The sequence below is a fragment of the Cucurbita moschata genome, unplaced genomic scaffold, assembly GCF_002738365.1.
Source record: "Cucurbita moschata cultivar Rifu unplaced genomic scaffold, Cmos_1.0 Cmo_Scf00002, whole genome shotgun sequence".
Lineage (NCBI taxonomy): Eukaryota > Viridiplantae > Streptophyta > Magnoliopsida > Cucurbitales > Cucurbitaceae > Cucurbita > Cucurbita moschata.
In genome coordinates, this window is record NW_019268518.1 from 4,492,693 (window position 1) to 4,517,410 (window position 24,718).

Genomic DNA, 24,718 nt, shown 5'->3' on the forward strand with positions numbered 1-24,718 from the left:
TATTTATATTTTTATGTACTTGAGAGAGAACGGAAGAGGCATTAGTTTTCGAGGAGAGTGGAAGAGTGAACGAAACGGTGCGTGTTGGAGATCATCGAAACTAATCGGCAACTTACCAACTGACGATCGAATTTGGGTTTCTTCCCTCGTCGGTCGTCGCAGATCTGAGACTCTCCGTCCTAATATCGCCGAATCTGCTCGCTAACCACTACAGTCGCCGTGTTTGGTGTCGGGATCAGGACTGTTTATTTGAAGGATTACGAGCTAAAAATGGTGCTGATATCGGTCGTTCGGGATTATATCAACAAGATGTTGCAGGACATCTCCGGCATGAAGGTTCTCATCCTTGATTCTCAGACGGTACGCGCCATCATATCTATTTTACTCTTTCAATTTTCTTTCTGTTTGGTATCGAGGAGAAGAAAAGGAAGAAGTTGTGAAAATTTTGTTCCGGTTCGGGGGATGGGGAAGAGGCAATCTTGTTTCAGTTTTCTGAGTACTGAATTAGTCTGAAGAAGGCGAAAATTTTGTATTATAGAATACTTCAGCTGTATTTCAGAGCATACTTCGATAATTTGCTCCGTATAATTTTTGTATATTATTGCTTTATCTCTTTATGAGCGTGGAGCTGGAGGGGTAATAGATTCCAAACGAAAGAAATTATCAATTCTTATATCATGACCGTGCTGAATATTGATTTTGATCAAATAGTCTAGATTGTAACGAATTATTCTTTTATTGAAATATTGATTGCCAGTTCTGCTGGATAACGTTTAGTGCCATAGTCCGTGAAATTTGAGCTTTTAGATAGGCATTGCGTAAGTTACTCTGTTCTAAAATTTTCATTTCCTGATTTCTGATGTGTAACGATTTATCTAGCTGTTGAATAAGTACGTAGTTGTTATGTAAAATTGGCGGCATTGTATCATATATTACAATCATGCTAGAATTAGACCCCCTCCGAGTGTTCATGGTGATGATGCAACGATTACATCATAAGGATCAACTTTTGTTGTTATTAATTTTGGTTTCAGGTCAGTGTTGTTAGTGTGGTGTACTCACAGTCGGAACTTCTTCAAAGAGAAGTTTTTTTGGTTGAATTGGTAGATACCATTTCTATGTCAAGAGAATCCATGTACCATCTTAAAGCGGTTTGCTTTCTCAGACCAACATCAGAGAATGTACAGCTTTTGCGTCGTGAGCTGGCTAATCCTAGATTTGGGGAGTATCATCTCTGTGAGTTCTTCATATCTTTCATGGATTTTTGGCTTATGCAAGTAACTTCGAGACTTGATAATATAAGCTGCTATTGATACATTAATCATTCTTCTGTATATCTGAATTGCAGTTTTCTCCAACATTTTGAAGGAAACTCAGATTCATATACTTGCTGATTCAGACGAGCAGGATGTTGTCCAGCAAGTTGTGGTAATTTTTCTTCTACAGGAATTATATAAGACGCAAGTCATGGCCAGAGAACATCAATTTTTTTTTTTAATAATAATCTTCTTGGTGACCCTTTCAAATTTGTGTTCATAAAGAAGTCTTATATGTGTATGAACTTGGGGAAGGATAATTCACGTGAAGTTCTTAAGTAGAATAGTTTTGTGGAATCCTGGTCCTTCCCCTTTGTTGTACTACGTCAAAATAGCTGGCTAGTTTGTCAATGGTATGAACCTTATTATATGTCATTGAGCCTTGTCGTTAGGCTTAGAGTTAAAACTCCATTCTCTACTTATTTTGTTTGTCGTCTGGTATAGTTGGTTTGTAGAGTTGTATTGTATTCATATGTTAGATTTAAGTTTGATAATCACACATAATTGTGGAATGGTCATGCAGGAGTTTTATGCGGATTTTGTGGCCATTGATCCATATCATTTCACTTTAAACATGGCATCAAACCATAGATACATGATCCCGGCAGTTGTTGATCCTCCAAGTTTGCAACATTTCTGTGACCGAGTTGTAGATGGCATTGCAGCACTTTTCTTGGCCCTAAAACAAAGACCTGTTATTCGGTACCAAAGGACTTCTGATATTGCCAGGAGGATAGCACAGGAAACATCAGTACGTAAATTCTTAATACTCCAAGTTGCATTTTGACATTTTGTCAGTTAACCCTTCCATAGAAGCAGTCTCATGACTTCAGATTCGTATTTTTTATTTGAGGCTTTATTTTCACAAGTTTGAAGTGTTAAAGTTCTCTAATATATATTGTTTCTGATGGGCCAGAAACTTATGTATCAGCAAGAAAGTGGTCTGTTTGATTTTCGAAGAATGGAAGTTTCCCCTTTGTTGCTGGTAATTGATAGGAGGGATGACCCGTTGACTCCCCTGCTGAATCAATGGACTTATCAGGTATTGGGGTCACAAAAAAATTACCTTTTTGCTTCATTGTTTCTACGTGCTTGTGTTGGTTATTCATAGTTATGTTTTCTAGGCAATGGTTCATGAATTGCTAGGTATTCAAGACAATAAAGTGGACTTGAAAAGCATTGGGAAGTCTTCAAAGGACCAACAGGTATAAAGTTCACTCTTCTACTCTGCACTAGCTTACATTTTCTATTAGACAATTAAACATGTTGACAATTTGCTTGGCCTTTGGGGTCATGCAGGAGGTTGTGCTATCATCAGAACAAGATTCATTTTATAAAGCTAACATGTATGAGAATTTTGGAGATATTGGGATGAATATCAAGAAGTTGGTGGATGATTTCCAGCAAATTGCCAAAAGTAACCAGAACATACAAACAATAGGTTTGTATGAAATAAAGTTTGAAATTCTTCCTAGGTATTTGTGGAGGATCAACTAAGGGGACTAAATTGTTTTTAATGCTTCGTTTTCTGCAGAGGACATGGCCAAGTTTGTTGATAATTATCCGGAGTACAGAAAAATGCACGGTAATGTTTCAAAGCACGTGACATTGGTGACAGAAATGAGTAAAATAGTAGAGGAGAGAAAGCTTATGTTAGTTTCACAGACAGAACAGGAATTGGCTTGCAATGGTGGGCAAGTGGCTGCTTTTGAGGTTATAATATTTTCTTCATTGCTTTTCTTTTGTGAATATAAGTTGTATTTTTTTTCTCTTATCTGTAAATCTTGTCATTGTCCCATCTTCATGTTTTCTTGGACATCCATTTTGTGACTTACTTCACATGATACTTGAGGACTATAATCTGGTTCTGCTATTTTTCTGGAAGGAAGATAGGAGAGTTAAAGACTGTGAATTGTCTTTTGTTTTTATTTTTGTTTTTGTCTATATTATAAGAATCAGATACATTAATTTTTGAGGCAGTTATTATGATTGAAATAATTGTTTAAAATCTGTTCCTTGTTTTTTATTTCATAGTTCTAACTTGCGTTTTTGTTTCTTATGTGCCAATGGTCTATAAAAGGTTTGAGCCTCCCGACATTAGTGTGGAACTATTGATTAGCTATGAGATTGTTAATTGATGAGATTTAGTTGCTACATTCATCGTCACTTCCTCTGCTCTCGTCCTTTTCAGGCTGTAACAAATCTTTTGAACAATGAGAATATTTCTGATATAGACCGTGTGCGCCTAGTTATGCTGTATGCCTTACGGTATGAGAAAGAGAGCCCTGTTCAACTGATGCAGCTTTTCAACAAACTGGCTTCTCGTTCTGCAAAATATAAAACTGGGGTAATGTATACATTTAAGCGTTTTTTTAACCAATTGTTTGAACTTCAACTTCTCTATTTAAAGATTTTAAACACATTGGACTATTTTATGAGTATTATTTATGCTATGCCGATTCATTATATCTTTTTCTTGGGTTTTGAAAAGATTTCTGTTTCTTCATCCTCTATTTGTAAGAAACTAGTCATCCTATGGCAGACTATTATCACAATGTAGTTCATATTCTATGCTATAACTAGTGGGCTAGTCTTCAATTATCTTGATGTGCTCAACAACGTGATATGACAGCTTGTCCAGTTTCTTTTAAAACAAGCTGGTGTTGATAAGAGAACGGGTGATCTTTATGGGAATCGAGATCTTTTGAATATTGCTCGTAACATGGCTCGTGGATTAAAGGTATGCTCAATGCTCATAGAAATAAAAGAACTGCTTAATTTCTTCTAGTTTGCGATTTAGGTAGCTTATTTACTGTTATCTTCACTTATGCTTTAGGGGGTTGAGAACGTGTACACTCAGCATCAACCTCTTTTGGTCCAGACCATGGAAAGTATAATCAAAGGACGATTGAGAGATATGGACTACCCATTTGTTGGGAATCACTTTCAGCAAGCAAGGTTTGTTGCTAGTGTGAGCGTGTGTCTCAGTGTCTATCCTTTTTTCTTTTTATTGCTAGAACTTTCATTTCTTTGCATATTAAATTATATGTTATACAGTTTGTGATTGTGTTTCTTATAAAAAGCCATTTTTACATGGATAAGTATCGTAAAGCTCTCCTTATTTAGATAATCTGTGTTGTGTTGTGTGTTGATAATTCTGATGCTTGTAGCATACAGTAACTTATTATGAACGATGATTTTTTAATTATAGGTAAAGGTTTGAATGGGCATTCAGATGGCTGCTCTATAAGTCCATTTCAGCTTAAAGTATTTTTTTCAAGAATTTGATATGCCGTTTTGGAATCAGATTATATTTTTTCTTTTTTCAAGAAACAATATTTTGATTATCAAAAGAGAAGTACAAGATAGGGGAGATGAGATATCTCCACTTGCCTGAAGGATTAAAAAAGGTCTCTCAATTAGCAAAGATTTGTCATGCCATAATTGCAAAAAACTTTGGAAGTAGAAGACCTAAGCAAAGATACTAACTAGGTAGCAAAAAATGTTCCTTTTCATGTTTTCCCCTTCAAATATTGTTTTGTTTCTCTCGTGTCAGTCTCCATAAAATGGCTGTAACTTGACCACAGCAAAGGGAGTCTGCCATGACCTCTAAACGAAAATCAGATGATCATAGTAGGGCTTTCCTTTTGTATTTTTCTGAATAAAAATAATTTTATGCTCTATTTATAGAAAGAATCTTTTGTTAGAATTTATGAATTGAACTTGGCTACTTTGTTCTGAAACAGGCCCCAAGAAGTCATCATTTTTATTGTAGGTGGGACAACATATGAGGAGTCACGTGCGGTAGCTTTACAAAACGCAACTACTTCTGGAATACGTTTTATACTGGGTGGTTCTGTCGTTCTAAATTCTAAGAGGTGAGCAATAATGGTTACTTGATTTCATGATCTATTTTATGCGTTATTATCACTTTCCAATTTTTTATCTGGATTCTAGATGGAAAACATGTTAAAAATTTTCTATCCAGGATAGTGTCATACTCTGTCTATATGAGTCGGTTTGTGTCTATTTATGATATGAATCTTATTGCTATAATTAGTTGGATGAGGTGGTTGCAAGAGTAATTAAGTAATCGACGGTCCTACAAGTACTCTTGCAGTAATCATAACTCACAATCTCCAACCACTCGAAAAATTAAAAATAAGAAGAAAAAAAAAGGGAAAGAACAAGAAAAAAGAACAAGAAGCAGAACTCTCATACCACACAAGTTTATTGGTTTCCATATTGGAACCTACTATATAATCTCCTTGCAAACACTTTGAGCAAGTAGTTATTTTCATGATGTCACCATTTGGCTGGTATAGGTTTTTGAAGGACTTGGAAGAAGCTCAGCGTATATCTCGTTCAAGCGCCTCTGTGATTTAAAGCTCAACAGATCTCGCAAAGTAACAAATCCGATTATGGGAGGTTTTCATTTGGTTGCTGCCAGTTACACTACATGATTGCAGATGATAGAAGAAGGAAGAGGGAGTCCTGGAAAATATGCTTTACCATCAGAATCCCAAGGTCCCAGCCTCAGTCTCAGATGTCATTGTTCGTTACCAATTTGCTCAAGCGTTCAACAATAAACAGGGTTAGGAGCTAGCAAGTGAGTTAAAATTTTCTTCTCATCATGTTAGAACAAATGTCCCACTCGTGGCGTATTGAAACATGTCCCATTCTTTTTGTATATTTGGAAGCATGAAAGTCCGGCAGATGTAGAGTACACTATTTAGAGGTATGCCATATATATATATATACATATATATAGCACATTATACGCTTTCATATCCTAGGTCAGTTGGGAAAGTTAACAGAGATTATGTAGATTATGTTCAGAAGATCTTATTCAAAATCCCAGATGTATTATTTTTCTTCTTTTGTCTGTCGTTTCTCTTCCTTCTCTTGTTGGAAGAACTCTTGTTATAATGAAAGACATTTTCTTTCACTCTATTAGGTTTCTCTGTATATGAAGAGATGGGAGTTGTCTAGAAGTTGTTCTTGAGACTTGGAAGGAAAATATTCAGTTAAATGAGAGACTCTATTGTGACCGACTTAGATTGGCTGACCTAAATGGCGATGTTTGGCTGGCCCCACGTGGGTCGATCAAAGCTCATGCAGCTGTTCTGCATATGACTTGGTCTAGTTCGTTATGTCTAAGATGGAGTTGGTTTGATGATCTAGTTGAACAAAGATCTTGATACGTGAGTAAGAACGTGATTGAGTAACCGCTTAAGTAATGATTTAAGAGCCTAGAAACAAAGATTAGCTTGAGTAGCATCGTTTCCCAAGCAAGCTTTGAAAGTACCCACTTTTATGTTTCTAAGCTTTGTTTTAAACTCGGAATTGACTTAAATATTAGAGTATAGGTGGCTTAGCATCCAAGACTTTTTTATAATCTTCTTACAATAAGACATCTAACAATAAGACATCTATAATTGATTTTATGATCTAGCTGATTGTTGAGCTATTAATCGTAGGGTAATGACGTCGTGGAGTAGTACTTATGCATGTCATAGCTCATGTCATAGCTTATTAATTACATTATTTAAGAACATTTGAGGGTATAAATGTTAAAATCTGAATAATTAATGTGAAATTGTTATTAGGCTCAAAATGGTTAAAAAAAAAAAAAATTAAACATGTGATGGTATAAACATTAAAATCTGAATAATTAATGTGAAATTTTTATTAGACTCAAAATGGTAAAAAAAAAAAAAAAGCAATTTTAGAGGTCAAAATTTAAAATTAACGAAATACATTTAAATAATTCTCTTTTGGACCCTAGCTACGTAGGTAGGTGACAACTCCGATCCCATTTTGTCTCACTCACAGATGACGTGGATTTAGAAATAATTCCATGCAGCCACGTCACATGACTCGTAACGCCGTTACATACGAAGCAAATAAGCCGTCTACATCATGGCAGCTAAGCTAAGGACGCCGAACTTTAACCCGTAACAGCCCATCGGAGCCCTCCAACTTCACTTGTGGGCCCTTCAATCAACGGCTGAAATTCTACTGTGCTATTCGCTTTTTCACCGACTTGTCGTTTTAATTTCTTCTTTAATTTGTAAACCACGTTTCCGATTGCCGAAGCAACCGCCGATTTTCTCGTCTCTTTGTTCCCAATTACCGCACCGACGGCTTGATATTTCCTCCGGCGGATTGATATTATCCCGACATATTCATCGATTTTTCACCGGGAAATCTCCTCCGCAGGTTTGTATTGATAATTTCTCTCCACCTCCCTTCTCTCTCTTTCGTTTTCTGTGAAGTGTTGTGGCTGTATTTTGTTTCCTTGTAATGTCTCTCCTCCATTCGTGTAATTTTAGCCTTTGAGGTCGCTACTTGTAGATTAATCGGTGTTCTAGGGCTTAGCTCCGGTGTTGAGTTTTGAGACTTGATGTGATTACTCTATGCGCGGCGGGCGGGTAATTAGGAGCGCTGTTCTTGAACTTTCAGTTATTGAGAACTGTGACTTGAAGCATCTGTCAGAGGTTGAATTTTCAGTGATAAACACTAATTTGAATCTTTTTATTTTATTGTTTGAAGTCTACACTGTGTAAGACTGCTAGCTATCGTGTATCTTGTTCAGAGGATCTTATTTTTATATACTTGATGGTCACTTTTAGCGTTGAATCGCGCGTGCTCTCGTAGTTTTGTGTTAACTTATGATCATTACTCGAAATATCATCTGCATGCTAATCTGTGAGGGATGATTACCTTTGCTGCAACATCGATCGCTGTCTTAAGTGAAAACGGAACATATTGATTTATTTTCCACGGGGAGTCTTCTGAGTCTGCCCAACCACTGGTGGGAGTTGACTTACGTCAAAGCAATTGTTTGTGTAGCCTATGTATCTAACATTCTTATATTAGTGTCTTCTCCCATGGTTTTTTTTTTTTTTTCCTGGTAGTTTTGTTCATTTTCTGGGTATTTAGAACATTTTGACTTTAGGTCTTATGTATATCTTCGGTCTTAGACGATCAACGTGTCGTCTTCCATTGGCTGGTCCTTGAGTGCAATGAAGTCTCAGTATAATCTATCGCAGGACAATCTGCATTTTTTACTTTGAAAGGGCTTGTCCCATTTTTCTCTGAGATCAAATTAGTAGTAATCTGGGAGAAAAATTAATTGTAGAATAAGACATTACAAGATTTGTTAATAAGTTGGTTTTGATCAAACACATTCTTATTGAACCAGATTCTTCAAACATTTTTGCTTGATGGGATGGAGGATGTTCTTCTATACTTTTCTTATTCTATTCAAAATTGTGGAATCCTCTAGTAGATCAAGAAAGATGTGGTTGCTGAATCTAAGCACCGAAGCAGCACCTAACTTCAGCTGGACAATTCTCAGTGCTGGCGTATTTGTTCTTGTTGCACTTGTTCTGTCCACGTTTCTCATCATTGAGCATTTAGCTTCTTATAATCAACCAGAGGTTTGTTTTGTTCCTTCATTTGATTGGAATTCCGAAGTACTAGTTATGTTATATCTTTTTGTTAAATTCTTGTCACTTGTTTGAACTCTTCTACTTTACTTCTTGGGTGGGATAGATGCCTACGTCCAATCATACTAAGTGTATTAGCATTGGTGGATTTCATTTTGACGTCTAACTATATATCTTCTACTAGTCTAGATGATCATCTGTAGTTACTCTCTGACTAAAAAAGATAACTCTGGTTACATAGATGTGAAAAGAATATGAAGTGTGAAGAGTGAAGCTAATTGGAGTTTTACACCTTTGTCCTTCTGAATATAGGGGATGTACATAAACTTGTGCATTTTCTAATCTTTTGCTTAACTTGTGAAATGATACTATCATATTATAAGTTCTTTTGGCACTATTCTGTTGATTAACAGAGTACCTTCCTTCTTTCAGGAACAGAAGTTTCTGATTGGTCTTATATTGATGGTTCCTGTTTACTCTATAGAATCGGTGAGAGGAATTCTAATTCCCTTATTCTTTTATTCTTCATTTATTTTTGTAGTTTTTTATTTTATTTTAATTGCTCCTAATGGTTGGGAATCTTTAATGTATGGTGCTAGTCCAACATATATCGTTGCATTCTAATTAGAACAAGGGCTAAAAAGATTCAGCAAGTGCATTTATTCCAAGTAACATGCTTCCCTTGTGGTTGGATGGTTAGGTGATGCACTCTTGGGCTCTTGAGGATTTTGAATCTCAATATCTTTTTTTTTCTTGTCAGTGTACTAAATTTTGGGACAATAGTTTTCTTTCTTTGAATTGGCGTACTGTCTTTCCTTCAAAATCACTGGTCTCCTCCCATGTAATTGTTGGGGCATTTTTCCCGAAGAGACAAGATGATTTTGGGCTGCATTTTAGTAGGACTTCCTTTTGGGATCTCTTGCTTAAAAAAAGGATGGTACCTCATCAATGATGAAGAATCCTCTAGTCATTTTTTGGACAATCTCACTTTTGTTGCTTTTAGTCGATGAAACTCTGTGCCCTCTTGTAATTACAATTTAAGGTTCCTTTGTGCCAATTCGATGTGTTTTTCCTTTTTGAAATTTTATTTATACAATGAAGCTTGTTTAATATTGTTGGCTTTTGTTGGTAGGAGAAGTTTTGGAATGCGATTTATTTGCATTTTTATTTTTATTTTTATTTTTATTTTTGTGCAATTATTTTTTATTTTTGCTGCAGTTCCTGTCATTGTTAAATTCAAATGCTGCATTCAACTGTGAAGTGATACGGGACTGCTATGAGGCTTTTGCGTTATATTGCTTTGGAAGATACCTGATTGCTTGCTTGGGTACGTTTATCATATCGCAGTTATATGTGTCGATTTTTTTTTTTTTTTTTTTTTTTTTTTTTTTTTTTTTGTGCAGTTAGTCCAAACATTTTTGTACCTATGATTTTTCTTCTCTTTGTGCTAATTGTAAGGCTCTTTGTTTCACTTTCCTTTGTACAGGTTCAGGCCTTCCTCCCTATACTCTAGTATAATTTATATTTTCAATGAAGTAGTTTCTTTAAAGAAAAAATTGCATTGCAGTAGTTTTATACAATCTGTTCAATTTGCATCAATTTCTATATGTTGAGCTAACAATTTTGTAAAATTTTAAAGAAGTCAACTTCATCTTCCTCTCAAAATAAAAAAGGTGATCATAATTGAATGGCCATACAGTTGTTAAACTTTCTTCTCTCTCTCTGATTGTTGTGTTCAAGTTTGGAAATCAGCTGAAAAAGTACTCCGCAATTTTCCTTTTTTGGAAGTTTCCATTCTCCCCCATCTCACGGAGAATTTCTTTATTGCATTTTATGTTAATGCTCTTGGTATTTGGCGTGTGTTAGTTGTATGCATGTCCTGTGAGACGCTAAAATTTTTTGATGGGTGATTAATTCAATTTACGAGATTTGTTTAATGCCCTCAAATAATGTTGAACTTTTTACAAATTTTATATGGTTGAAAGGTGGTGAGAAACGTACACTTGAATTCATGGAAAGTCAGACTGTTGTCGACTCTAGCACACCTCTTTTGACGGAAAAATATGCATATGGGGTTGTAGAACATCCTTTTCCCTTAAATTTGTTCATAAGGGATTGGTATCTTGGTTCTGACTTCTATCATGCGGTGAAAATTGGTATCGTTCAATATGTATGTGATCATCATTTTGCTCCTCTTATTTTTGAAATAAATATGCTCATGTCAGATTCATATCATGATTTTGGTCCTTGATTAACATCTCAGATGATATTGAAGATGATATGTGCTCTCCTAGCAATGATTCTTGAAAGTTTCGGGATTTATGGAGAAGGAAAGTTTGAATGGAGATATGGGTATGTGTCCTATTTCATTTGTAATCTCAATTTTCTATAATGTAGACAAACGTAGTTCAGCCTCTCTGCAGGAGTTAGGACTTAGAAAACTGCTAGTTCTAACCTTTCCTAGTCTTTGAGCATTGATTTTGACCTGTTCTGTTTTCTTACAGATATCCCTACTTGGCAATTGTACTTAATTTTAGTCAATCGTGGGCCCTATATTGCCTTCTCCAATTCTATTCTGTCACGAAGGACAAATTGGAACCAATTAAACCATTGGCAAAGTTTCTTGTTTTCAAGTCAATTGTTTTCCTCACTTGGTGGCAAGGAATTGCCGTTGCCTTTCTTTTCTCCATAGGAGCTTTTAAAGGGTCCTTGGCTCGGGAGCTGAAGACACGCATACAAGATTACCTAATATGTATTGAGGTGAGCGAGACTACATTTCTTGCCTGGTTGCTCCATTTATCTTACAGTAGTGCTTTTAGGCATCCCCTTTACTTGGTTTCGCTCTTTTGGTTGAGATGATTGATCAGTTAAACCTATATGCGATCTGTATTTCAAAACTTGAGATGACATTGGAGTTAAACTTATACACAAGAGTATGGTATTAGCTAAACATTGATTGGAACGCTTGGGCATCATGTTCAAAAGTGAGAACCATCTCTATTTCCAAGGGGAAGAAGTAAACATTGTTAAGGCCTATTTGAGGGTAGTTTGATTTTTTTTTTTTTTTTTTTTTTTTGCAACTATGGTATGAAATTATTCTTGGTGTCATCCCTTATGCCAGACGGCGGACACTCCCTGTGGTCTGAAATTAAGCGAGTTTGATTGCATGAATGTTAAATCTCTCATTATTATATTGTAAAAACTTCTTTTGTTCTCCGGTATCCTTTTGTAAGTTTGAATTTCATATGAAATCCTCGCAAGTGTTGTAAATTAAAATTATATCTCATTCAGATGGGTATTGCTGCCGTTGCACATGTTTACACCTTTCCAGCCGTACCTTATAAACGTGGAGAAAGATGTGTTCGTAATGTTGCTGTGCTGTCTGACTATGCATCCTTAGGAACGCCACCGGATCCAGAGGAGGTTAGAGACTCTGAAAGGACAACTAAAATACGCTTGAGTCGCCATGACGAGAGAGAGAAGCGTTTGAATTTTCCCCAGAGTGTTCGGGATGTTGTCATTGGAAGTGGTGAAATTGTAAGACCTAACCTTGTTCTTTCTAATCTTCCTCGGTTTCTCATTTATTCCCACGTTTTGATGAGTCTGTGGCTTTGTTTCCCATCAGATTGCTGATGACATGAGATATACAGTCACACATGTTGTTGAACCAGTTGAAAGAGGGATTGCAAAGCTTAACAAAACAATCCATCGGTTCTCGGAAAATGTTAAACGGCATGAAGAGCAGCGGAAGAGCGCCAAGGATGATAGTCATCTGATTCCTTTGAATTCCTGGTCAAGAGAATTTTCTGAACCTGAAGAAAATCTTACTCAAGGCAGTGTAAGCGACAGTGGAATATCCAATTGTAAGAGACAACATTCCCAATCAAAATCCTCCACTTCTCGAAATAGAATCGGCAGATAACATGGTGTCTTTGTATAATGTAAATGACGAAACTCATATGTTGGCATGATTTTTAACCATGCTGATATTCTTAGCTTAGAATAGACATGTCAATGGCGGGGACATTAACTGGCAAAAAGTACCAGTCTTGGTCCCTTGTAGAGCTAACCCGTTACCTTAAACCCATCCAATTAGCCACAGATACAGGAGAAAACACGAAAGGAATAAACGATGGTTTTGGATTCTATCATCTGTAGGGAAAACCTGGTGACTTTGAGCTATAAATCTAAGTAAACTCTTCTCTTTCCACTGAACAATTGTAGGGGGGGATGTTAATACCGCTGATTTCCCCTCCATGCAACTCTTCGTTAACTATATTGTTTATACACTAATCAAGAACAGCGAACTTACCATAATTTTTGCTGTTGTTTCGATCTCAGGTTTATTCTGTTTTATTTTTCTGGCATTTTTGGATTGTATAAACATAATTGAAATGAGGTACCGACTAGAAATGTGAAGCTGAATGTCAGTGATGTTCGTGGTAATTGTTGGCTGACAATGGTAAATTGAGATGCGTGTCAATGATCTTACAATGGTAAATTTTGCATTAACCGGAAGAAAACTGAGTTCATCCCTTATATTTTAACTCTTTAACATTATTATTGTGTCAGGACTTATGATGAAACAATTGCAGGAGAACATCAGAATCGTGAAAGTGGCCATCAAGTTAACTGCAGCCATTGAAGATGAGGAAGCTTCAGGTTGAAAGAATGATACATTTTGACTGAAAACTTAGAACTGATATCTACTTTTCCTCACATATTAGTTTATTCTGGATGGACTAGGAACAGATTGAGCATCTGTCAGCTATATATTAAGGGATTGGAACAATAAGCAGAAAGGAAGCATATCTTTATGAGGTAATTGTTTTGTTGCCATTGACTAAACAGCACGATCGAAGATTAGAGATTCGACGTAAGGCCTAGAAACTCGATTACTTACATTACAAGCCTAACCATTACATGTGTAAGAAAACTTAGATTAGAAGTGTATGAATACAATATGTAACAGTCTAAGGTCACCGCTAGCTGATATTGTCTGCTTTGGTTAGTTACGTATTGCCGTCAGCCTCACGATTTTAAAACGTGTCTGCTAGGGAGAGATTTTTACCCCCTTTTAAAGAATGCTTCGCCCAACTGACGTGAGATCTGAAAAAGAGGGAAACTTTTCCGTGACACGTATGGCAGTGTATTTACAAGAAAATGTCAGAACTTCAGGATCCATTCTTCATTCCTTTGTCCATTACTTCTTCTCTAGGCAGACTTTAATCGATCTAACCTGTACAGTCTCTGGGAAAAGACACATAAGAACACTCTCGGTTGGTTAACTGTCATGAAATTGATTATAGTGCTGAAAGGAATACTTGGGTTTACCAGAATAGAATGGATGTGTTCTAGAAAAGGTGAGAGCTGGGAAATGAAGGAGTCTATTTCCTCCACAAGGGTGTCGTTTCGTTCGTCGTTGGCTGTTAGGAGACGATCAAACCTTTCACTGTCGGGCACAAGTTTCAGAGCTATCTACAAGAACCATAGGTTTTTGGTTTATACAAAAGTACCATGATGGCAAAGAAAAGCAAAAGAGACAATACTTTGACAGCAGCAGATGAAATCCATCCATGCCATGGCTTCAGAGTAAGGTTGTAAGCATCCTCTACTGCTTGCTCCATGCTCAGCCTAGGTTCTTCTCTTGACTTCTCTAGTAACGCCACTGTAAAATCCAGGGACCTATATCGAAGTATAGCTCCATAAAACTCCTAATCAACAACTCCACGTAAAAGAGGCAAGGAAACGGTGAAATCCCACATCAGTTAGGGAGAAGAACGAAACATTCTTTACAAGAGTGTGAAAATCTCTCCTTACCAGACGTGTTTTAAAAACTTTGAGGGAAAACCTGAAAGGAAAAGTCTAAAGAGAACCCACTTCGATTGGAGAAGGGAACGAGTGTCAGCGAAGACGTTAGGCTCCAAAGGGAGTGGATATTATGAGATCTCATATTGGTTGGGGAGGAGAACAGAGCACTTTTTATAAGGGTGTGAAAACCTCTCTCTAGTAGATACGTTTTTAAAACTTTGAGGGGAAGTCCAAAGAGAACCCCACATCGATTGGAGAAAGGAACGAGTGCTAGCGGGGACGCTGGTCCCCGAAAGAGGTAGATATTGTGAGATCCCACATCAGTTCGGGAGGACGCTGGTCCCCGAAGAGGGTGGATATTGTGAGACCCCACATCGGTCGGAGAGGAGAACAAAGCACGATCGAAAAAAAGGAAACAGTGCCCACGAGGACGTTGGTCCCCGAAGGAGGTAGATATTATGAGATCCCACATCAGTTGGGGAGGATGTTGGTCCCTGAAGAGGGTGGATATTGTGAGACCCTGCATCAGCTAAGGAGGAGAACGAAACACTTTTTATAAGGGTGTGAAAGCAAGGGAAAATCCAAAAAGGACCATATCTGCTCGAGGTAGACTTAGGGCGTTACAGAAATAGATTTTTTCTCAACCACACAGAACACAACAAAAGCTTAGGAACTAACAATTTGCATCACAAGCAGTTAGCAGAAGTCAAGGAAGCAACCAACAATCTGATGAATGAACACAAGTAGCTACCTTGTAAGCCAAAGAAAGGCTCTGCTACAACTGGTGAGGTTCCTAGCAATTCCATCATTCATCTCTTTCTTCAAAACTTCCACCATATTCGAATACAACAAAGGATCAGACTCATACACACTCTCCAACCTCTGCATTTCAACCCACCACCACTTAGTATCATCAGTAGAGGCATAAACACACACACACACACACATGTTCTTCCCCATTTTAATGCTCTGTTTCTACCTGAATGTTCTGATGAATGTCCTGTCGGAGAACCGCCATTGTCGGCCCTACCTTATCTGCAGCAGCAACAACAACAACAACAAAATCCCCCATTTAACACAACCATTCCATTCCCTTTCTACAATTCTCAGAGAGGAACAGAGAAATACCCAGAAATCGAAGGATCACATAGCAAAGAGAAAGAAAGGGCTTGGTGGGTATGTCGGGAGCGGCATGATCCACCGAAAGCTGCGCCGTTGCAGACCTCATTTCTGACTCCATTTCCGCTGCTCTCTTCCTCTTCATGTATCAAATCAAAACCCTTCTGCAGCTCAGAAAAGAAAGCTCTGAAACTTGAGAAATTGTTGACCTCAATTATCACTTTCCTCTCGCCTTAAATAATTGATTGAATCTTGAAACAGGATTTTTAGTATTAATAATTCCATTAAGTTCTGTGAGAAGATAAGAATAAAGTTTTAGAAAATTCTTATATTCCCTTCATAATACACTGTTCTTGTCCCTAAGTTTATAATAATTTAATTTCATTCCCTAATTTCAAGCCCCTTTCGTACCGTTTTCGTTTTCGTCCAAAGTTTAAATTTGTCCTCCAAGTTTGAATTTAACTTCGCTTTAACTTGTCTAAAGTTTAAATTTGATTTCTAATTAGTTTATAATTCATTAATGTAAACGTTCAAGTCCACTACTAACACATTATCTTTTTTGGACTTTTCCCTTCTGGGATTCTTTGGAGAGTTTTTAAAACGCGTCCATTGGGGAGAGATTTTCAAGTTTATAAAAGAATGTTTAGTTCCCCTCTCCAACCGATGTGAGATCTCACTCTCTTCAGAGCTTAGCGTCCTTCCTAACATTCGTTCCTCTCTCCAGTCGATGTGGAATCTCGAAATCCACCCCCTATTGCTGGCGCTCATTCCTCTCAAACTCTACTCGAAAATGAAAATAGCTTTTCTGCTCAGAAATAAAATGTTTCAGAAAATTCTCGAGGTGGGATTTCACAGTAATTCATTTAAAAATATATATATTATATATATATATATATATATCATCCAATTTTTTGTCTGCATAGGTTAATTTACACGTCATCCTTCCATTAGGTCGGTTAATATTAAATTTATTAGAGATGATTTGAAAAACAATTTCAAACTTTATAAACCAATTAAAAATTAAATTGAAATGTATGAAAATGTATTAATTAACTAATTTATTTTACCGAAAAATATTATATTATTATAAAGAGCGAAAGTTCCAATTTATATATTTATATGAAACTATTTAGACGTTGCAGAAAATTTAAAAAAATGGAACAAAATTATGGGACTATTTTTATGGAGCTAAAACCTAAATATTATATTAAAAATTATATATTTTTTAATTGGTGACGTGGCGGAAAATTGATAATTAATTATTTAATTATTTAAATTTTAGTTTCATCTAAACCGTTCCCAACTGGAACGATCTTAACTACTATTATAAGTTGACCAAGTTTTTATTTATTTAATTAATATGATTATCAAATATTACTAAGAATTAATTAGGATTAAGGTAACCAAATCTTGACTAATTCTCTTCATTACTCACAATATATATTCTTCGTCTGAAGCTATATAAAACCATGTATGTTATTTTCCTAGAACAAATTTAAAAAAATGCAGTAAAAACAGCATTTGTGTTTTCCTCTAACAAAAGGTTAAGTTCTTTACAATTCTATATAGTTTAGATGACATGTTTAAAATCATTCAAGCTAAACATGATCGATTTTATTTGTGGAGTGATTCGAATCTCAAACAGGTGTTTTTGCTTTTAGATATTCGATCAACAGGGTAATCTGAATCTTACTTTCTAGCCGTGATTCCTTATCACAGGTGAATCTAGAGGAAGTGGGAAGGCACGATCCATGAGTCAATATTATTGACTTTTTTTTTTTTTTCATCCCTATAGTTATGCCTTATAATAAATATTACCCTAATAGGTATTGATTTAATTAATCTCACAAAAGACTATGTTCTAGTTGCAGCGTTACATTCGCATAATATACACTTTATTCATCTAAATAATATAAAACCATACAAATTTTATTTTAATATATAGTTTTCAATGTAACAGTATTAAAATCCTATGTTCTATCTACCATAGAATAAATTTCTTTTTTTCATAAGAGTATGAAAAATGTATATAATGTAATGATATATCACAAAAATTCCGCGTTGTAATTGCACGAGAAAGATTCCCATTCTTGAAGTTGTTCGATCGGTTGCGATGGCCATAGTTCATCAATGGTTAGTTCGGGTTGTAACTCAAATGGGAAATTTTCATAGTCGTTTGTAATCCGATGTTCGGGTTGATTGAATAAATCGGATAGCTCTTCGAAGAAGATCTCGGGATTCTTCGCTGTTAGATTGTTTGATGGGTCAGTCGATTCCGGGGAGCTGGTCGATACATGGGACTTTGTGCTCGGTGGGGTGTTTAAAAATTTAGCGAAAACGGCAGCAAGATCAATATCGGATCGGGAAGAGGGTTCGGTAATTTGGGTTGAAATTACGTTGGGTAAGATAGTGGAGGAGGTTGAGGATTTGGAACGGCGGGTCTTGCGGCAGCCGCCGCCGACGGGGACGTTGCGGAGGGAGCCGCCTTTGGTCCAGTAACGGCGGCAGGATTTACAGAAGTAACGAGGCTGGGAGAGGCTGTAGTTGTTGTAATAACAGAATTTGGTGTTGGCGGAGGCGCAGCGGGGGCAATTGGGGGCTTTTTCGAGATGGGGCTTCCATTTCCGTTGGAGATGGGCGGCGAACGGCGGCGGCGTCGGCGGAGGAAGATGGGAGATCTGGTGGTGATCGGACATTGGAGGAGAGGGAGGGAGAAAGGGAATGTGGAGGTGGGGGAGAAGATGGGAATTATGTAGAGTGATGGTGGGTGTGAAGAGAAACGTGGGGTGTTGGGGAGTCGTTCGGACCAAGGAAGTGCATGAGGGAGAGTGTGTATGGAAAGAAAAAAAATTATAAACATTTACGTGTTCATATTGTTCGATAAAAGTCCGATATCGGCTAATCTAGGGAATGATCATGAATTCATAGTCCGTTCCCAAAGCTAAAATGTTCCTATTGTCCAGAGCCCGTTCCCAGGTTGACCTAACTAATCTGAAAACACTAAATTAAAAATATTTGGCATTTGGGTAAAAAAAAAATGTTTTAATTTATTCTTTTTATATAATAAAAAATTTGGCAAAAAAATATTTCAAATCATATTATTACTATTATCCACGTGGCATAGTTTCATTGGGTAGAATTTCATTATTTGAAAGTGATGGGAGCTGATTAGTCAAACCTTAGTTGGTAGCCGTGTATGAAATGACTAAAATATCCTTATATAAATGTAGCTGAATATTCAATTAAATCATGTGACTAATATTATTGTATCTTTGTACATAATGTAAATACAAAACTTAATTAATTAGAATTTAAATTTTATGTTATAATTAATAACCTAACAATTAAAAGTATTTATTTCTCCGATCTTTAGGGTTGTTAAGATATTTATGAGAAGGGTAAAATGGTCATTTTGAAAAAAAATGGTCGGCTCGAAATACAATGGGCTGCCAGTTGTGGAATTAAGAAGTAAAAAATTATAATCATTTTGCAAAGCACGTGATTAAACGGGTTACGTGGCATATTTTCGTTAAATAAATTTAATCATCTTAATTATATAGTTTAGGGTTCATTAATCCTAGGTTGTTCACATTATTTTGTCTCTCAATTAATTATAGGGTCAAATAACTTTTTTAACGTCTGTTATTATGGTTGTCTCTCTTATTTATTATATATTAATCCTCAAAATTTTTAAATATTTTAATAAATTAATTTTAATTTTAATCTTTTTAAACGGTAAACGCTAAAATATATTAATGGAATATTCCACTGTAAATTGTTGAGGAGGTAATTTGTGGATAATGAGTAGTAATGTCTATCGGGCAGAGTCAGAACGGAGACGGGATATCCCACGGAGAATTTGTGGAATCGAGTTTTTTTTTACCGTAAATCTTCCCGAGTTTTTAATATATAATATTTATTTTTTTAATATAAACTATTAATTAGATATTAAAAAATAAAAAGTAGTTGAATTTTTAAAAATAAAATAAATAAAAATATATGTGGTGGAGTTTTAAGAGAGAAATTGGAAATCACGTGGTGGGTTTTGCATCATTTTCATGAAATATAAATGTGAATAAATATTTATAGCAAGAATTCATTATATTTGGACCTCAAAAACATATACTAACTTCTACGTTTCAAATTCTCGTCATCATTAACCCACGCTCTCTCACTCATTACATTCTTCATTTCAATTGGACACATTCTTCCGATCATATAAATTTTCTGTTCGAGTTAAGTTATTTTATGACTCGAGTTTAAAACGTTAGAGAAGTCAATTTAAATATTCATTCTATGTGGAGAACTACCCTAAACAGGATTGAAAATTCTCGTTCAAACGGAGATTAGAGAAAGAGTGTGGAGAGATTTCTCCCCATTAACTAAACGGAGCAAGTGCTAGAGATTGTGCTCCTCATATCCGTCCTCGTCCTAAACCCTGATCTAGCCTATATATATATATAATGTCATGATGATTATAATGTCGGAATTGTTTCCGTAGAATGCTTATATTAAATTCTCAGTAATATTAAATTTTAAATTCATTACTAAAAAGTAGATAAAAAAAATTAAAATAGTAATAATAGAAAAATAGAAAATAGTGTTTTAAAGTTAAATTTTAAAACCTATGTACGCACTAAAATATTTAAATAAAATGTCATCGTCACGATACATAGTGTCAAAAAGGAGTTTTCGTGTACGTTTTTCGATCTTAGGTTTGCAACGACAGTGATATGACTCTACATGTAACATCTCAACACTACAAAAGTTTACGTATTCTTGTCCCGACACAGTCTAACAACCTCTCGACGTCGTCCCTTCAAGAGACAACCGACTTTTCAACTAAGATGAAAGGTTCTCAAAACTAAACATCAGGTAGAAGTGGATACAACAGTTATGAACCCAATGGTAGGATAGGTTAACCAAAAACATTATTTTCCTCCGTAATTCAATTTCGAAATGCCCAGCTAAGCATCCGTAGATAATTTCTTAAAGATTGCTGAAATCCCTAAGGAAAAGATCATAGATATATAAGTAAAAAACATTATTTCAGTAGTCCGAGATCTTTTGGAGAACCCAAAAGAAAAACCACGAGAGCTTATGCTTAAAGTGGTCAATATCATACCATGATGAAAATCCACTTGTTTCTATTAAGCGGTATTAAAGTCATACTTTAATCCGTAAATGTCGAACAAAGAAGTTGTGAGTTTCGAAGGTATAGCCATAGCCATAGAGAAGATCTGTGATAGAATTCTACTAGACTAGTAATACGCTCGAGAGAAAGAGGGGTCGTTTAGAATAGTCCTATATCGAATTCTAAAGAACGAACGCATACGGGATATGCAACGACGACTAGGTCACCCAACGCTCCCTCAAAGTCGACGTTTCGAGAGAGACAAGCGCAGCCACAGCCACTTGAGAGGGTTGGAAGAGGCAAGGAATCATTTATGGAAGGTTGGTAAAGGAAAGTAAATAGATATAGTTAATGCACGCGCTATGCTATACTTTTGTGCTATGGGTCAAAGTCTGGTCACGCGCTAAGACTCCATCTTCTTCTTCTACAATGGGTCTTCCTAATTTGATTACTAAACCTTAATTTAATTAAAATTAATTGGAGATTAAGTTATTTGACATCTTCTAATCCTAATGGAATTACCAATAAAATGAATTAATTAGAATTAATGTCGTTGACAAATAAGGTCAAACCGTGTTGCTACATAATTTAAACTACTACTCCATTTTAATAAGTTTTGTTTTTTTATTGTAATTGACAATTTCATGTGGTCTACCCAAACACTTTGACTTTTGTTTCTTCTTTTTTATGATCCCAAGCCTTAAGTAAGTTTATGTTAAAATGTTTAATGGGTTTGGGTAATTGACGACCAGACGCTATATTGTAGGTCATACGAGTGTTTTTGACATCACGGGTGCGAAGGAAAGGTGGATAGAGGGTTATGGTGGTCGGGATTTGAACGGAGGAGCGATGGAGGAAAAGGTTGAAAGGTTTAGAGAAGAGAGAGAAAAAGTATATAGAAAGATTGAAGGAGTCAGGCGAGGAAGAAGAATCCACGGGTCAAAACCGAGTTGGACACCCATACCCATCTGTAGCAACCCAGTTCGATCTAGTAGACCTGCATGGCCCAGCAGGCGCACGCAACCCACACGCCTGTATCATATGTTTGATGATATGATTATATGGTTTGTTATAGGATATACTCAAATATGCCAAGTAATATTAGAACGTAAATGAACGTCATATTATGTCTGATAAATTGTGTTATGTTATGTTATGAGATGTTATGATGTACTATGACATGCTGATATGTATTGAAATGAGGGATTTTATGATACACAACTTTTAAATGATGTTATGAATGATATGATTTAAGAAAGCTCATGCATGCATATTACCGAGTTTAATATATGAGGAATGAATGAGATTGTGGTGCATGATTTATTTAAAATGAAAACTATAGGGACCTCAGACATAATTGTATGTTCAGATGCATGAGAATACTTTACATTTATGATGAGTACGGATGCGTACACTATGTGATTGAAATGACCATCATGCTTGATATGGTGCACAAGGGTCGTTGTACCTCTAGGTGTTCGGCTATTATTATTATTTAATCAATTTTGATTAAGAAATAAATGTAAAATAATAATAAGTACTAATTTTAAATTTTTTTTTTTAAAGTATAGAGGGTATTTATTTTTGAAAAGAAATATGAAAAACATAAATAGATATAACAGGTCAGCATGGAAATATCCGACGTGGCAATGACATATGCGGTATCCCAAGACTTGGGGTTGGACGCTTTCAACACTGAAACAATGGATTGCTGAATGGGTTTTATGAAGACATTTTCAAACCTCTAAACCCCTTTATATATTCATTACCTTTTCAACGCTCTTCAAACACCAACACCATGGCTGAAAGAAAACACCTTCAACTCCATGGCCACCGCCCCTCCGCCCTCAAAATCTCCAAACACTCCCACAATATCGAAAAGCCGCCGCCGCCGCAGCACCGCCCCGTCATAATCTACACCGACTCCCCCAAGATCATCCACACCAATCCTACCCAATTTAAGGACTTAGTCCAACGCCTCACTGGCTGCCAACCTGATACTCCTGACATTCATCAGGTCCAATCCAAGACAATATCAATGTCTATGTCGATGCCAACGAGTAGTACCGAACAAGGAGTCGAGAGTGTAGGTTGTTTCCCAACTGGGATATTACCTCCGACGTCGGAGTTGCTACTACCCATTATGCCAATGCCGCCATCGGCGTCAACGGATCTCAGCTCTCTCACCCACTACTTCCAAGACAGCTCCATAGCTCCTAATAATTTTGCATCGTCGCTAGATTTCTTCGATAACTTCCCTCATTTTCATTAACTAATCTTAATTTCATCATTAATTTTGGCATAATTGTATTATTCTACCTAAATTAATTCATCATCTCATACAAAAAAAAAAAGCTTTGACTTTTTTTTATTATAATTATTATTTAATATAAAAGTCAAACGAGTAGAGAGAAAATTCAACTTAAGAAGGCCGCCAATGATAACTTTTTGAAAGGGGAAACAATTATGAGTTCTTCAAGTCCGCCGTCGGGTTCTGGATCGGATCATCCGCCGCTAAAACAGCCCCAAATACTCCAAATCTCCCAACAATCCCGGAATATCAAGAAGCCCCCGCTGCCGCCGGGAGCCCCCAAACCCCGGCCGCCGCTGCTAACGGTCAAAAAGAAGACCGAAACCCCACCCTCCTACCACCCTTTTCCTCCTCTTCCTCCTTCTTCTTCGACGGTCCGGCCGGCGGAAGTCATGCCGTTGCCGGGTTCTTCCGATTACAATATTATTGCTCCGCCGTTGCCCATGTTCAAGACTCCTCCACCCAACCTTCACTACAGACCGGAAATTCCAGACTCCGACGCCGACTAATTTCATTTCTTTTATCTCACATTTTATTTTATGTTATTGAATTCCCTCCTCCATTTTTTTTTAAATAAATCTACAAATGGGTGCCAACAATTTTTTTTTCTTTTAATTGTTGAGACGCAGGCGTAATTGAAAGTCTAAGAAACATAGGTGGGATCAAAAATCTAATATTCATTAATATTCACAAATTTAAATAAAATACAGACTAACAACTAAATCTTAGAAATAAAGATAAATTATATAAATAAATTTCTAAATATAAAAGAAAATCTAACTGATTCAACAAAAACTATAATACAATACCATTGTAGTCCTTTCTAGTAATAAAGATGAGTCCTGATTTCTAACGTGGTATTAGAGTTATGTCATGTCAATAATATTCTCAAACGTCGAACAAAGTAGAATTTAGTCAGAATTCTCAAATGTGGAATAAATAAGTTTTGAAGGGAAAGTAAAAAAAGTGACTCAAAGAAGGGTTGAGAGAAAGAAGTCGAAAGTGTGTTGTTTGGATTTGATTTTGATTGGGATTTTTATATATACGATATGGCATCCTACAAAGGCGGCCAATTTGTTGAAGAAACCAAGGCGCATGGGTTCTTCAAGATTTTCTTCCGGCTTCTACCCACCGGAAAAATGGGTGGAGCAACCACTCCAAATCTCCAAGTACTCCCGGAGTATCAAGAAACCGCCGCTGCCGCCGTCTTCCGCCATTCCCCGCCAGGCGATCATAAAGTACAAGGTGAAGCCGAAGATCATTCACGTGAAAACCCCCGCTGAATTCAAGTACATTGTCCAACTTCTCACCGGCAGCCCCAATCATCCGCCGCCCGATCCTCTTGATTCACCTGTACTCAGTCCTCGGACGCCGCAGTCGCCGCCGCAGCCTGACCCTGTTGATGAATCTGTCCTCAATCCGCCGCCGTGTGAAGAAATCAGCATTTATGATTATGACTGGGAGGAGCCTTCATACCCAATTCCTATTCCTCCTGCCAATTTCAAGAACATTACATCCTCTTACTATCCTTAGTTATCGGTTAGGATTAGATTTGACATAGTTATTTGATTTA

The 24,718-nt window shown here is 36.5% G+C and overlaps 7 protein-coding genes across 10 annotated transcripts; 5 read left to right on the plus strand and 2 right to left on the minus strand.

Moving 5' to 3' along the window:
* Positions 1-39: 39 nt before the first annotated feature.
* On the plus strand, positions 40-6,195 carry LOC111463408 (vacuolar protein sorting-associated protein 45 homolog). The gene is made up of 13 exons (XM_023107342.1): positions 40-360; positions 1,035-1,236; positions 1,349-1,428; positions 1,840-2,067; positions 2,233-2,358; positions 2,441-2,521; positions 2,616-2,757; positions 2,851-3,029; positions 3,508-3,663; positions 3,949-4,056; positions 4,153-4,274; positions 5,063-5,194; positions 5,642-6,195. The coding sequence occupies exons 1-13, from the start codon at positions 271-273 to the stop codon at positions 5,700-5,702; spliced, it is 1,707 nt and encodes a 568-aa protein (XP_022963110.1). The 5' UTR covers positions 40-270; the 3' UTR covers positions 5,703-6,195.
* A 1,205-nt stretch (positions 6,196-7,400) lies between these two features.
* Positions 7,401-13,103, plus strand: LOC111431118 (protein LAZ1 homolog 1-like). 3 transcript variants are annotated; one of them, XR_002708446.1, is made up of 9 exons: positions 7,401-7,538; positions 8,524-8,761; positions 9,203-9,259; positions 9,989-10,097; positions 10,756-10,940; positions 11,034-11,122; positions 11,275-11,530; positions 12,102-12,307; positions 12,396-12,710. XR_002708446.1 is itself a non-coding variant. In XM_023067654.1 (9 exons), exons 2-9 carry the CDS (start codon positions 8,546-8,548, stop codon positions 12,690-12,692), a joined length of 1,455 nt encoding a protein of 484 aa, XP_022923422.1. In that variant the 5' UTR covers positions 7,401-7,538; positions 8,524-8,545; the 3' UTR covers positions 12,693-13,103. The 3 variants fall into 3 exon arrangements, 2 of the variants coding, with proteins under 2 accessions (XP_022923422.1, XP_022923430.1); XM_023067654.1 differs by having other exon boundaries at positions 12,062-12,307; positions 12,396-13,103; XM_023067662.1 differs by lacking the exon at positions 7,401-7,538 and adding an exon at positions 7,675-7,816 and having other exon boundaries at positions 12,062-12,307; positions 12,396-13,103.
* A 461-nt stretch (positions 13,104-13,564) lies between these two features.
* LOC111431144 (glycolipid transfer protein 3-like) lies at positions 13,565-15,947 on the minus strand. Of its 2 annotated transcripts, XM_023067696.1 has the most exons (6): positions 15,710-15,946; positions 15,561-15,616; positions 15,333-15,463; positions 14,320-14,455; positions 14,105-14,248; positions 13,565-14,020 (listed from the first exon to the last, which is right to left on the minus strand). In XM_023067696.1, the coding sequence occupies exons 1-6, from the start codon at positions 15,843-15,845 to the stop codon at positions 13,985-13,987; spliced, it is 639 nt and encodes a 212-aa protein (XP_022923464.1). In that variant the 5' UTR covers positions 15,846-15,946; the 3' UTR covers positions 13,565-13,984. The 2 variants fall into 2 exon arrangements, with proteins under 2 accessions (XP_022923464.1, XP_022923457.1); XM_023067689.1 differs by having other exon boundaries at positions 13,565-14,248; positions 15,710-15,947.
* Positions 15,948-17,619: 1,672 nt separating this feature from the next.
* Positions 17,620-18,494, minus strand: LOC111431155 (dof zinc finger protein DOF1.2-like). Its single transcript, XM_023067709.1, has one exon. The coding sequence runs from the start codon at positions 18,394-18,396 to the stop codon at positions 17,746-17,748; it is 651 nt and encodes a 216-aa protein (XP_022923477.1). The 5' UTR covers positions 18,397-18,494; the 3' UTR covers positions 17,620-17,745.
* A 4,138-nt stretch (positions 18,495-22,632) lies between these two features.
* On the plus strand, positions 22,633-23,106 carry LOC111460606 (protein MKS1-like). Its single transcript, XM_023103808.1, has one exon. It carries the CDS (start codon positions 22,633-22,635, stop codon positions 23,104-23,106), a length of 474 nt encoding a protein of 157 aa, XP_022959576.1.
* Positions 23,107-23,300: 194 nt separating this feature from the next.
* LOC111460614 (pistil-specific extensin-like protein) lies at positions 23,301-23,654 on the plus strand. The gene has a single exon (XM_023103820.1). The coding sequence runs from the start codon at positions 23,301-23,303 to the stop codon at positions 23,652-23,654; it is 354 nt and encodes a 117-aa protein (XP_022959588.1).
* Positions 23,655-24,240: 586 nt separating this feature from the next.
* LOC111460625 (extensin-like) lies at positions 24,241-24,678 on the plus strand. The gene has a single exon (XM_023103832.1). The coding sequence runs from the start codon at positions 24,241-24,243 to the stop codon at positions 24,676-24,678; it is 438 nt and encodes a 145-aa protein (XP_022959600.1).
* Positions 24,679-24,718: the final 40 nt, after the last annotated feature.